The 12,316-nt window shown below is 52.8% G+C and overlaps 4 protein-coding genes and 1 pseudogene across 8 annotated transcripts in view; 3 read left to right on the plus strand and 2 right to left on the minus strand.

Moving 5' to 3' along the window:
- The window catches only part of LOC102945014 (zinc finger protein 883-like), a 705,100-nt gene that overhangs the window by 476,648 nt on the left and 216,136 nt on the right, over positions 1 to 12,316 (plus strand). The gene's annotated exons all lie outside the window — the stretch shown is intronic.
- LOC102934537 overlaps positions 1 to 12,316 on the minus strand; it is a 1,094,240-nt pseudogene that overhangs the window by 385,150 nt on the left and 696,774 nt on the right.
- Positions 1 to 12,316, plus strand: part of LOC102933291 (zinc finger protein OZF) — a 1,218,290-nt gene that overhangs the window by 231,141 nt on the left and 974,833 nt on the right. The gene's annotated exons all lie outside the window — the stretch shown is intronic.
- The window catches only part of LOC114018488, a 213,020-nt gene that overhangs the window by 156,372 nt on the left and 44,332 nt on the right, over positions 1 to 12,316 (minus strand). The gene's annotated exons all lie outside the window — the stretch shown is intronic.
- Positions 1 to 12,316, plus strand: part of LOC102942280 (butyrophilin subfamily 1 member A1) — a 46,485-nt gene that overhangs the window by 29,445 nt on the left and 4,724 nt on the right. For both annotated transcript variants that reach the window (XM_037887265.2, XM_043537460.1), the window contains exons 13-17: positions 2,906 to 2,938; positions 3,032 to 3,064; positions 7,293 to 7,313; positions 9,215 to 9,235; positions 9,332 to 9,358. In XM_037887265.2, the coding sequence (XP_037743193.1) occupies positions 2,906 to 2,938; positions 3,032 to 3,064; positions 7,293 to 7,313; positions 9,215 to 9,235; positions 9,332 to 9,358 (135 nt within the window). The remainder of the gene's footprint in view (positions 1 to 2,905; positions 2,939 to 3,031; positions 3,065 to 7,292; positions 7,314 to 9,214; positions 9,236 to 9,331; positions 9,359 to 12,316) is intronic.

The raw sequence follows: 12,316 nt of genomic DNA on the forward strand, positions 1-12,316 counted from the left end.
AAAGTCTGCTTTTCTGAAGCACAGGGTCCATATTCTGCTGCTCTCCTTTCTTCCTTTTGTGAGGAGCCTGAACTCGACCATCTCATGGTCACTCCTGCCCAGGTTGCCTCCCACTTCAACTTCCCCTACCCATTCTTCCCGGTTTGTGAGCAGCAGGTCAAGAGGAGAACGGCCCCTGCTTGGTTCCTCCAGCACTTGCACCAGGAAATTGTCCCCAACCCTCTCCAAAAACCGCCTGGATTGTCTGTGCCCCGCTGGATTGCTCTCCCAGTGTTCAATTGCTCCTGATTCTCACCCGTGGGTCACCATTGGGTCAGACCCTGCTGTGAGGGTCCCACCCAGACAGACTGGAGAGAGCGAGGCTCTGTCTGCATGGGGAATAGGCAGCAGTTCTGTTAAATGGGCGCCAGTTTTACAGACTCGTCATAAGTATGGTACCCTTTTCCCCCCCTCCAGCTGGCTCAGGGTGGCCTGGCAAGCACCCTCCCTCAGTTTCCCCTCTTGAGCACTCCTTAAGTTACTCCACATGCCCCAAAAGGCGGGACACAAAAGTGCCCTGCTGGGGTCTACTTGATACGAGTCCAGATAAACCAGAAAATAAAATCTCTTCCTTCTCTGTGCTCCAGCCACTGTCTCTCACTCTAACTCCTCAAGTCAGGAGCCCTCAGCCCGCCTTCGCAGAGCTGGGTTCAGTTCAGACTGTACCGTCCTTCTCTATAGCCACTTTCCCCAGCCGGGAGCAGCTCTCCGGCCTTCAGTCCTGCCGCGGCTGCCACTGATAGGAGCTCTTAATTCTCCCTGAGGGGAACCCCTCTCTCTAGGAGCCCACCTTCCAAGCCCCTTGCTCTGGTGAGCTTCTCCCAATCAGCTCTCCTGGGAGCTCTTCTGGTAGCATCTTTGTGTCTCTAGGATGTGTGCCCTTGTTGCCAAGAAGGCCAATGGCATTTTGGGATGTATAAGTAGGGGCATTGCCAGCAGATGGAGGGACGTGATCGTTCCCCTCTATTCAACATTGGTGAGGCCTCATCTGGAGTCCTGTGTCCAGTTTTGGGCCCCACACTACAAGAAGGAGGTGGAAAAATTGGAAAAGTCCGGGGGGGGGGCAACAAAAATGATGAGGGGACTGGAACACATGACTTACGAGGAGAGGCAGAGGGAACTGGGATTGTTCAGTCTGCGGAAGAGAAGAATGAGGGGGGATTTGATAGCTGCTTTCAACTATCTGAAAGGGGGTCCAAAGAGGATGGCTCTAGGCTGTTCTCAGTGGTAGCTGAGGACAGAACAAGGAGTAATGGTCTCAAGTTGCAGTGGGGGAGGTCTAGGTTGGATATTAGGAAAAACTTTTTCACTAGGAGGGTGGTGAAACACTGGAATGCGTTACCTAGGGAGGTGGTGGAATCTCCTTCCCTAGAAGTTTTTAAGGTCAGGCTTGACAAAGCCCTGGCTGGGATGATTTAGTTGGGGATTGGCCCTGCTTTGATAAGGGGGTTGGACTAGATGATCTCCTGAGGTCCCTTCCAACCCTGATATTCTATGATTCTATGATCCCTTCAGCTGAACCCTAGTAATCCTTTATTAGGCTTGTTAGCTAATTAGCTGCCAACCAACCACCTAGGGTGGGTCTGAGTCGGCTCCTTCTCCCTTATAGGAACCGGTCAATGAGCCAGCCCGCATTACACTCATATTTTGCTGAGCGTGTCTGAGCTCAGTTCAGGTCAATTCCTCACCTACCTGGAGCTAAATGCAATCAGCTACTTCCACAGGGAGATGGGAGAGTCACACAGCCGTGCTCAAACCAATTTAAGGCAACCCAGTGTACTTTCCTCGTGTAGACAAGCCCGGAGGCCCTCATGAGTGGAGCAGGCTCTGCAGGGAGCTTGCACGCATCACCCTGCTTGTCTCGGTTGGAGTGAGAGTCACTTAATGAAGATTTGTTCGACCCATCTGCTTAGTAAGGCAAAACACTCACCACGTGGTTATCAATTACTTATAAGTAATTGCTCCTTAGGATGGTCTCATCAGTCTCCTCCAGCACCGGACAGTACAGCTTTAACCTCCCTTTGTTATACAATTTTTATCTTTTTGTTCTCTTCACTTATGCGTACATATTAGTCTCATTTCCATGTTAACCCTCCTCCCCAACATTAGGTGTCATAAAGGCCAGGGCCAGGCACTACTCTCAAAGTCAGGAGTTGGCCTACGATGAAGCCAACCAGACCCTGCCTCTGACTCAAACCAAGTCGATGCCCCGTTCCCATCGCTCTCTTCCCTCCCCTATCCCCACCCATTGAATCGTGGGAAAGGGGTGAGTGTGAGCCCACCCCGATCAGAAGGCCCCTCCTCCAGCCTAAGGGGAGGAGCCACTAAACCTAGGGTTCAACTAATCCGTGGGACAACCAATAATTAAACAGGGACAGTAATGGGGGTCAGAGGTTCAAAATCAGGGATGCAGAGGGGGACACCAAGCAGAGAATCCCAGACGGTGCCCGCTGCTCCTCAAAGGTCCCCCATCCCCAAAGTCAGGAGCTAGGGCCTTTCAGGAGATCGGCTCAGAGGGCAGCAGAAAGGGAACTGGATAAACAGAGACCTTCTCTCCTCCCTTCCCGTGACAGCCAGATCTGATGTGAGTGGATCTGGGGCTCAAGAAGCAAGGATGGCTGCCATGGCCCAAAGAGTGCATAGCACAGGGGACAGGTTGAATCATCCACTACGGCAGTTCGGTCTCAGGCAGCAGGGATGCTGAGTTCAGGGACCTCCACAGACAGATCTGTATGACCCACGTGTCTGGCTCTGTGTTCTTGTTTCTCTATCTCATAACTACAGCAGGGCTGCATTAAACAGTAATAGGAACGTCTTCATCCATGTGATGGAATGAAATTAACCTCTCCCCCTTTTCTCCCCCTAGAGACCCTGCAATCTGAACTGGGGAGAGAGAAAGGTCAGTGTCTGGTTCCGTTACATTAACTGACATGAGGCTTGTTCTCAAATACAACAGGGTGAAATCTCACCTCTCCCCCTTTTCTCCCTCTAGAGACCCTGGAATCTGAACTGGAGAGACAGAAAGGTCGGTGTGTGGGACCAGTGCCGTGGGTTAAAGGTTATATGTGACTGGTTCCCAAAAATGTGGCTCAGCGTAAAGATCTTCATTGGGCACTCACCCCTGGGACACGGCTGGGCCTGGAGGGCCCATGGGAAGTGATGGCTCGGGCTGCGGCTATGGGGCTGTGTGGACTGCAGTGGGGACATGGCAGAGCAATGGGAAGCAGTGATGGTTGGGAAATCAGCAAACCCGCATTTCAGTCGGGGTTGTGGGGGAAGGTATTTGCCCAGAGACAAGTCTGATGGGGTGGGAGGGGGCTACACGTGTGATCTGGAGAAAGTGCAAAAACACACATTACAAATAACCTACTAGTGTTTGAATGGGTGATGTACCAGCACCAGGGCCCAAGCGGTGAGATCAGGGCTGCTCATGCTGACACAGACAGGTTCTTAAGGGGAAGGGGCCAATTGTCCTAATAAACCCCATGGAAATGATAGAAACAACACCCAGAGCCTAGGGCCTGAGTAGCCCTGGACCAGCCAGGCCAGGGTCATTGCTGGTGACTGAGACTTGTCCAGTGTTTTGCAGGATCCCTCCCATATTCTGGCCCTTCTGTGGCCACATGAAGAGGGAAGGGGCAGGATTTCACCCGAAGTGACCATGGGCTGCGTTTCTTTGTTTTGGTATCCAGGAGGCATTTTGTATTGGGGCGGGGAGGGAAGGGGGAATGTATTTCCTCTCCCTTTCCCGTTTTAGCATGAAGAGAGGTTACTCAAGATTTGGATAGAGGTGTGAGGGAGTTGAATTCACTGTCCCCCACCCCAGTATCTGCCCTTGCATCCCGCTATGACAGAGAAGCGCATGACCTGGATGTTTCTGCTAAAATGATCAGCTCTAAGATAAGAAAAGTCACTCATTAGTGTCAGCCTCCCAACCCCACTGTGAGGAGTGTGAGCAGCAAACAATGCTGCTTGGAGATCTCCCTGGGCTGGGGCACTGCTTACACCCAGGTCACTTGCAGAATGGTACCTTGATACCCAGAAAGGCTGCACACTTATTAAAGCATGGCGGGTGAGATTTTCACCCCCGCTTCAATCCTTTATGTGCAGTAAAAAGACCAGAGCAGTGTAAAAGGGCTCCAGAAGGCTTGGATCCAACTCTGGGAGGCCCTGCAGAGAACCCACTCGAAAGCCCGGTTGTACGGGTGTATGGGAGATGGGACTGGGAACAGGAGGGGTATTCGGGGCCACAGCACACAGTGAAAGGCTGCCATAACTGAAGGCATCTGCTAAGCCACAAAAATACCCAATAAAAGCGCTGACATAGTGCTCTGTACCCATAAAACAAGAGTGGTTTAAATTCCCACCTTACCTTACACGGGTGTAATCTTCCCCTGCAGAGAAGCCTCGAGTTAAACTGGGGGCTGCTTTGGCATCCAGAGCACCCAGGATCAGGAGGATGTGGGTGGGGTGACTTAAAGTCACCTTCGCCCTCACATGCCCCTGGGCTGCAGGTTCCAAGCACAGAATCTCACCCTAAGAGTTTAAACCCCGGAGCACAATTATGTGGCAATTCTTTAACTAGAGGGTTGCAGACTTCATTGCTTACATAGGCCCAGGGGAGTCTCCAGCTGGGCTCCTCAGCCCCCCCACTTCAACTGGGTCCCGCTCCCTCTGGCCCCAACTCTGGCCAGAATCCCGTCGGTTTTGGAGAAAAGCAGAAAACTGGAAAAACTAATTTCCATTCAAATCAGGCTTTTCTGATTTTCACCCAAATAAATCACGAGGGTTCTGACCAGAGTGGGGAGACGAGGGGCCTGGCTGGAATACAGAGGTGAGGAGCCCAGCTGGCAGGGGCTGGCTAAATAGGAGACAAGAAGTCCAGCGGGGGGGACGGGACGACTGACTGGAGTGGGGATGAGGGGCCTGCTAACCCTAATTCTAACCTCACCCTCACCTTAAACCCTAACCTTAACCCTGAGGTCACTGCCTCATCCTGTATCTTGGGGGATCAAACAAACAGTGATTTTAGTGGAAATCAGGCTTCTACAGATTTCCAGTTTTTACCAAAACCATGAGGATTCTGCGTATTGATTCCTAAAACATGCCCTGACATGCTGGCTCTGATGGGATGTTTTTTTCAAAAGTTATTCTATCACAGACAGAAATGCCATCGAGTTGAATGTGGGGCCTTGCTTCACTCAGCCAAAAGGGAAAGGAAACAGCCATTTACTCAGCATTTCAGCTGCACTAGTCATTGAGTCCCCGGTATCATGCTGGCAGTGGGAATAGCTAGGCTTATGTAAGCGGGGGTGTCAAGGTTCCTTCCCCACTCTGAACTCTAGGGTACAGATGTGGGGATCTGCATGAAAACCCCCTAAGCTTATTTTTACCAGCTTAGGTTAAAACTTCCCCAAGGTACAAACTATTTTACCTTTTGCCCTTGGACTTTATTGCTGCCACCATCAAGCGTCTAACAAATATATAACAGGGAAAGAGCCCGCTTGGAAACGTCTTTCCACCCAAAATCCTCCCCAAGCCCTACACCCCCTTTCCCGGGGAAGGTTTGATAAAAATCCTCACCAATTTGCATAGGTGAACACAGACCCAGACCCTTGGATCTTAAGAACAATGAAAAAGCAATCAGGTTCTTAAAAGGAGAATTTTAATTGATGAAAAAAAGTAAAGGAATCACCTCTGTAAAATCAGGATGGTAGATACCTTACAGGGTAATCAGATTCAAAACATAGAGAATCCCTCTAGGTTAAACCTTAAGTTACAAAAAGACACAAAAACAGGAATCTCCATTCCCTCCAGCACAGCTTATTTTCTCAGCCATTTAAAGAAATCATAATCTAACACATACCTAGCTAGATTACTTACTAAGTTCTAAGACTCCATTCCTGTTCTGTCCCCGGCAAAAGCATCACACAGACAGACCCAGACCCTTTGTTTCCCCCCCACCCTCCAGCTTTGAAAGTATCTTGTCTCCTCATTGGTCATTTAGGTCAGGTGCCAGCGAGGTTACCTTTAGCTTCTTAACCCTTTACAGGTGAGAGGGTTTTTCCTCTGGCCAGGAGGGATTTTAAAGGGGTTTACCCTTCCCTTTATATTTATGACAGGGGGAATGGTCCTGCTATTGTGGGGAACTTTCCTGGCTTATACACGACCCTGGTGAAGTGGGCTATTAAAAGGATCTGAGTCCTCGCTCCCACTTCCTTACCCAGAGGCCTCCCTGCCCTGGAGGACTCCCCTTCCACTCTCCTGTCTGGCAGAGTCCTCGTAACCCCAACAAGGCTGGGCCTGGGATTCCTGGGAGACTCGACCCCCAACCCTGTTGTGGTCACTTAGAACAGGGGCTAGGGTGTCCCCACTCCGGGGGGCTCTCTCTGCCCTGGGCACTTCTCCGACCCACGGACTTGATAATTCCATACAGTTCAAAGCAAATACAATTTATTAAACAGCAACTAATAAAAAAAAAAAAGGGAAAAATGGGAAAGCTTAAAGGAAAACCTGTCACTCCGCTCTGTGGCACGGGGACATCACAACCAGCCACCTCTGGGTTGCAAGGGCAGTTCACGGTCTGTTCTTCACACGTCCCAGGCCTCCTGCCCAGGCCCTGGCTGTGCTCCAGGTCGACACATGCTCTGACGGTGGCCACCTCTGCTCCCCAGTTTTTCTTCGGCTCCTGCCCTCTCCTTAGCTTAGCCCCACGCTGACCCAGGTAGTTCCAGCTCACAGGAAGGATGGGGCCTGCTGGCCTGGTGACTCCTTCATTGGCCTGCCTGCCCTGTCATAGAATATCAGGGTTGGAAGGGACCTCAGGAGGTCATCTAGTCCAAGCCCCTGCTCAAAGCAGGACCCATCCCCAACATCCCTAAATGGCCCCCTCAGGGATTGAACTCACAACCCTGGTTTAGCAGGCCAATGCTCAAACCACTGAGCTATCCCTCCCCAGGCTGATCTGTTGCGCCGGCCCCTCCTCATTGTCCCTGGGAACTGTCAGTCTCAGGATCTCGATTTCTCATTGGACTTTCCCCCCTTTTTTGCCGGGGGGGGGGGGGGGGTTCTGGGAGAGGGCCAACCAAAAACCCCCATTACGTTTCAGTAAGGGTCCAACAGTCCCCTTACGCAGAGCACTCTTGGGTGTATTCCACTTCCTTACCAGTAGGAAAAAAAACTATTCCGATGAGTTTGCAATAACTGAAGTTAAATTTTCTACTGTGTAATACATCTGTCTTATTGACTTTCAGAGGCACACCTTGCAGAGAAAGGTAAGGTCCCTTTGTTCACCGCGGGAAACCTGAGACTTTGCACCAAGTTTCATAGACCTCCAGGGGAGCTATTCAGAACTCTCCCTATGACCAGAAAGTCAGTTTAGTGTGTGCCGTGCGCAGAGACGCTCTGCCCCTTGTCCCTCGCAGTCAGGACATGGGCTGACCAGACCCAAGCCCCACTCACAGGGGATTTATCACTCCCACACAGCCCGGGGAGGGAGCAGGTTTGGGTTCACTCTGCTGTCCGGGTAGCCAGCATGATTGTTAAATGGTGGCACTGGTGGGCCGTTTCGGCCATCGCTGTGGTCACTCCACTCGTGTGCTCTGCCCCTTCCCCACCCTGTGTCTGTCTTGTTTGTTTAGACTGAGCTCTGTGGGGCAGGGACTGGGGCACGCGCTTTGCTGCTCATGTAGGCTGAGCTGTACGCCCAGGCGAGCCCTCAGTCCTACTGTGGCCAGGTCCTTCACACACACACACACACCCCGGGCAGATCCATTTCCATTTTTCTGATTCTCACCAAAATCAGTAGGGTTCTGACTGGGGGAGGAGGGGAGTGGTGGAGTGAAGTGTCTGGCTGCATGGGGGCTGGCTGGATTGGGGGCAAGATACCTGGCTGGACGGGGATGGCTGGAGCGGGATGAAGGGCCCACCCTAAGCCCTCACCCTAAACCCTGAGGTCACTGCCCCACACTGGATCCTGAGGGAATCAAACGGTGATTTTAGTGGAAATCAGGCTTTACCAGTGTTCCAATTTTTACCAAAAATCAGGAGGTTTCTGCCCACTGATGCCTAGAGCACACCCTGAAGCCTTGGCACTGATGGGATGTGTTTTAACTTTCAGAAGTTATCACGTTACAGACCAACAGAAACACCACTGAGCTGAGTGGGGGGCTTCACTTCCCTCAGCCAATAATAATCGTTTGTTTTCGTAGGAGCCGGGGATCATTATCTAGACAGGCCTTTAAACGTGTTCTCACTAGTGCCCCAATTCAGCAGGGTAATTAAGCACATGCTGCTTTTTAAGCCATGAGTCAGTCCATCCCCGTTCAGCATGTGCTTAAGAGTTTTGCTGAATCAGGCTCTAAAACAGAAGCTTTTCACAACACATGAATTGTTGCCGCAGCAAATCGGACTCAGGCTAAGCTAGTCTGGGATCCTGCTTCTTACAGTGGCCAGCACTTGCTGTTTCAGGGGAAGGTACGTGAAGCCCCCCTAATGCCCGATGGACTAACCTGCCCCCAGGGAAAGTTCCTTCCTGACCCCCATCAGTTAGCGCTTGCCTTGTGCCCAGAAGCAGGAGGAGGTTTCTCTCCCTTAGAGAATGCTTGTGTTTTTGAGAACGGTCACAACTCTGGATATTTGCATTTCCAGATCAATGCCTGGGCCTTTTTGAATCCTTTGTCCATTTGGGTTTTTTTTCTTTGCTTGCCCGTTTTGCTTTTAATCCTACCCAGTGTAAATCTTCATCTTCTCTTTAGCCATGTAAATGTCCTTTTGTTTTACTGCTTAGCCTCAGTGCTATCTTGTGGTAAGGAGTTTCACAGGCTAATTATGATTCCTATAAAACACTGTTTCCTCTTATAGTTTGAGATTTGCTGCCTTTCAGTGTATTTGAGTACCCTCTTGTACGTACACTTCACCTGATGTACTTTTCTTTTTTCTGCTGACTTCACGGGGCTAACAACCTCTCGCAGCTGGCCAGGTGGCAGGATGGGGTTACTGTATTTCTCCCCTTGCTGATTCCTTTGTTGCCCAGGAGGTGCCAGGCTCTGGTTGCCGATGTAGCCTCCTGGCTCACTCTAAGGATTTTAACTTCTCTGCTTTAAAGTTTTTTTGGCTCGCTTTCCTTCTTCAACATAATGCGACACTGACCTGTTTCTCTGTGTTTTATTTTTAGCCAAACTTGAGGCTGAGATCAGTAAGTTCCATTCCCCGCAGTATCACCCTTGTGTGACGTTGTTTCCTGTCCAGCGTGTCTGGGCATTCTCACCCCTCTGTCTGTGTTTGGTTCCAGGGTGGAGAAGCGCCCAGATCTACGCAGGTACTGTACATGTTGGTGATATTTTATCCATGGTGAGACCCACCTCCCCCTGGGAGCTCTCTGCTCCGTTCCCTACAGAGCATTCCCCTATGACAGTCAATAGGCTAGAAACAGCAGTGTCACTGGGAGCAGATTACACCCCAGGTTTCTTGCAGGGCAGGGACACGCCGCATTTGGGAAAGTGCTGATTAGGAGGTAATACTCCCTGCTGTCACTTTTCCAGGGTGGTACCTGGGTTCTGCAGGCTGGACATTCTTATCTGCCCTTAATTTCATCGAAGATCAGGGTTGGAAGGGCCCTCAGGAGGTCACCTAGTCCCACCCCCTGCTCAAAGCAGGACCAACCCCAACTAAATCATCCCAGCCAGGGCTTTGTCAAGCCGAGCCTTAAAAACCTCTAAGGAAGGAGATTCCACCACCTCCCTAGGTAACGCATTCCAGTGTTTCACCACCCTCCTGTGAAAAAGTGTTTCCTAATATCCAACCTAAACCTCCCCCACTGCAACTTGAGACCATTACTCCTTGTTCTGTCATCTTTTACCACTGAGAACAGTCTAGATCCATCCTCTTTGGATCCACCTCTCAGGTAGTTGAAAGCAGCTATCAAATCCCCCCTCACTCTTCTCTTCCGCAGACTAAACATCCCAGTTCCCTCAGCCTCTCCTCATAAGTCATGTGTTCCAGTCCCCTCATCATTTTCGTTGCCCTCCGCTGGACTCTTTCCAATTTTTCCACATCCTTCTTGTAGTGTGGGGCCCAAAACTGGACACACTACTCCAGACGAGGCCTCACCAATGTCGAATAGAGGGGGACGATCACCTCCCTCGATCTGCTGGCAATGCCCCTACGTATACATCCCAAAATGCCGTTGGCCTTCTTGGCAACAAGGGCACGCTGCTGACTCATATCCAGCTTCTCGTCCACTGTCACCCCTAGGTCCTTCTCTGCAGAACTGCTGCCGAGCCATTCGGTCCCTAGTCTGTAGCGGTGCCTGGGATTCTTCCGTCCTAAGTGCAGGACTCTGCACTTGTCCTTGTTGAACCTCCTCAGATTTCTTTTGGCCCAATCCTCCAATTTGTCTAGGTCCCTCTGGACCCTGTCCCTACCCTCCCCGCATTTTGCATTGAACTGCTCAGCTCTCTTCCCAACAGCAGGGTTTCCATGCTCAGACTGAGCTTTAGCCCCCAGTTTCCTTCTAGTGTAACAGGACCAGCAGAGGGCTGTTGAGAAGGAAGACCTGTCCCCACTCCAAGGGCAGACATGTTTTTATAACCAGTTTAGGACACTCCCCGTCCAGTTACAAAAAAGTGTGCCCACACAGCAGCTCTTCTGCCACACAACTGTGGCTGAGCTGTGTGTGTGTGTTTGTACCCAGCATGCCGCTAGACCATGTGTGTGTCCTGGTGCATGCTGGGAGAATCCAGGCCGCCAGACCACGTGCGTGTCCTGGTGCACGCTGGGAGAGTCCAGGCCGCCAGACCGTGTGCGTGTCCTGGTGCACGCCGGGAGAGTCCAGGCCGCCGGACCGTGTGCGCGTCCCGGTGCGTGCCGGGAGAGTCCAGGCCGCCGGACCGTGTGCGCGTCCCGGTGCGTGCCGGGAGAGTCCAGGCCGCCGGACCGTGTGCGCGTCCCGGTGCGTGCCGGGAGAGTCCAGGCCGCCGGACCGTGTGCGCGTCCCGGTGCGTGCCGGGAGAGTCCAGGCCGCCGGACCGTGTGCGCGTCCCGGTGCGTGCCGGGAGAGTCCAGGCCGCCGGACCGTGTGCGCGTCCCGGTGCGTGCCGGGAGAGTCCAGGCCGCCGGACCATGTGCGCGTCCCGGTGCGTGCCGGGAGAGTCCAGGCCGCCGGACCGTGTGCGCGTCCCGGTGCGTGCCGGGAGAGTCCAGGCCGCCGGACCGTGTGCGTGTCCTGGTGCGTGCCGGGAGAGTCCAGGCCGCCGGACCGTGTGCGTGTCCTGGTGCACGCTGGGAGAGTCCAGGCCGCCGGACCGTGTGCGTGTCCTGGTGCACGCTGGGAGAGTCTAGGCAGTTCCAGCAGGGATTAGAGACCATAAGGGACGTGCACGCACATTGCAGCTCCATGGCCCAGGGCTCCATGTACTCTGGGGTATCCTACCGCACACAGCCGGAAGGGAGGGGGGCTCTCGGGTCAGTTACACAAACAGTGTGGGGGGGTCCTGTTGCCCCCTCTGAGGTGCAAAAAATGGCACATCTGCCGGCTCCACATACACCCCCTGTATCTTCATCCTTCACCCTGGGAGAGGACACCAGCCCTCTCAGGCTTCTCTTCCTCTCGCTGCCCTGGGCACCAGCCTTGGCAAGCAGGACCTGGCACCAGATCCACCCCACTGCCGTCCGGCAGTTAAACGTCACAGCTGGTACTTCCACAGTGGTGACTGGGCCTTCGCGGCCCTGAGCTCCTCGTCTCCCGATTGCTGGTCCCGAGACGCTCTGGAGCTGGAGCTCCCTTGGAGCAGTTAACGCCACCCCACAGCTTCCCCCCACCCGGCCCCCGCCCCACTATAGCCACTGACAAACCCAGGACTTTTAACATCCTGCACGGGCTCACAGATTTCCCAGGACAATGAGCTGAACAATGGGGTGATCCCATGAAACCCGGGACAGGTGGCAAGCGTAGCTCCTGTCTAGTCCAGCTCCCTGTACTGGGGCAGGACCTAGACCACCCCTGACAGGCCTTTGTCCAACCTGTTCTTACAATCTATCAGTGATGGAGAGGGATCGCTCAGTGGTTTGAGCTTTGGCCTGCTAAAGCCAGGGTTGTGAGTTCAATCCTTGAGGGGGCCATTTAGGGATCGGGGCCAAAAATTGGGGCTTGAGCAGGGGGTTGGACTAGATGACCTCCTGAGGGCCCTTCCACCCCTGAGATTCTGTGATTCCCTTGGAGCTGGGTCCAGAGCCGCACTGCCCTGAGAGCGGGAAAGTGTTTCCTAATCTCCAGCCT

This window comes from Chelonia mydas, chromosome 28 (genome assembly GCF_015237465.2).
Source record: "Chelonia mydas isolate rCheMyd1 chromosome 28, rCheMyd1.pri.v2, whole genome shotgun sequence".
Classification (NCBI taxonomy): Eukaryota; Metazoa; Chordata; order Testudines; family Cheloniidae; genus Chelonia; species Chelonia mydas.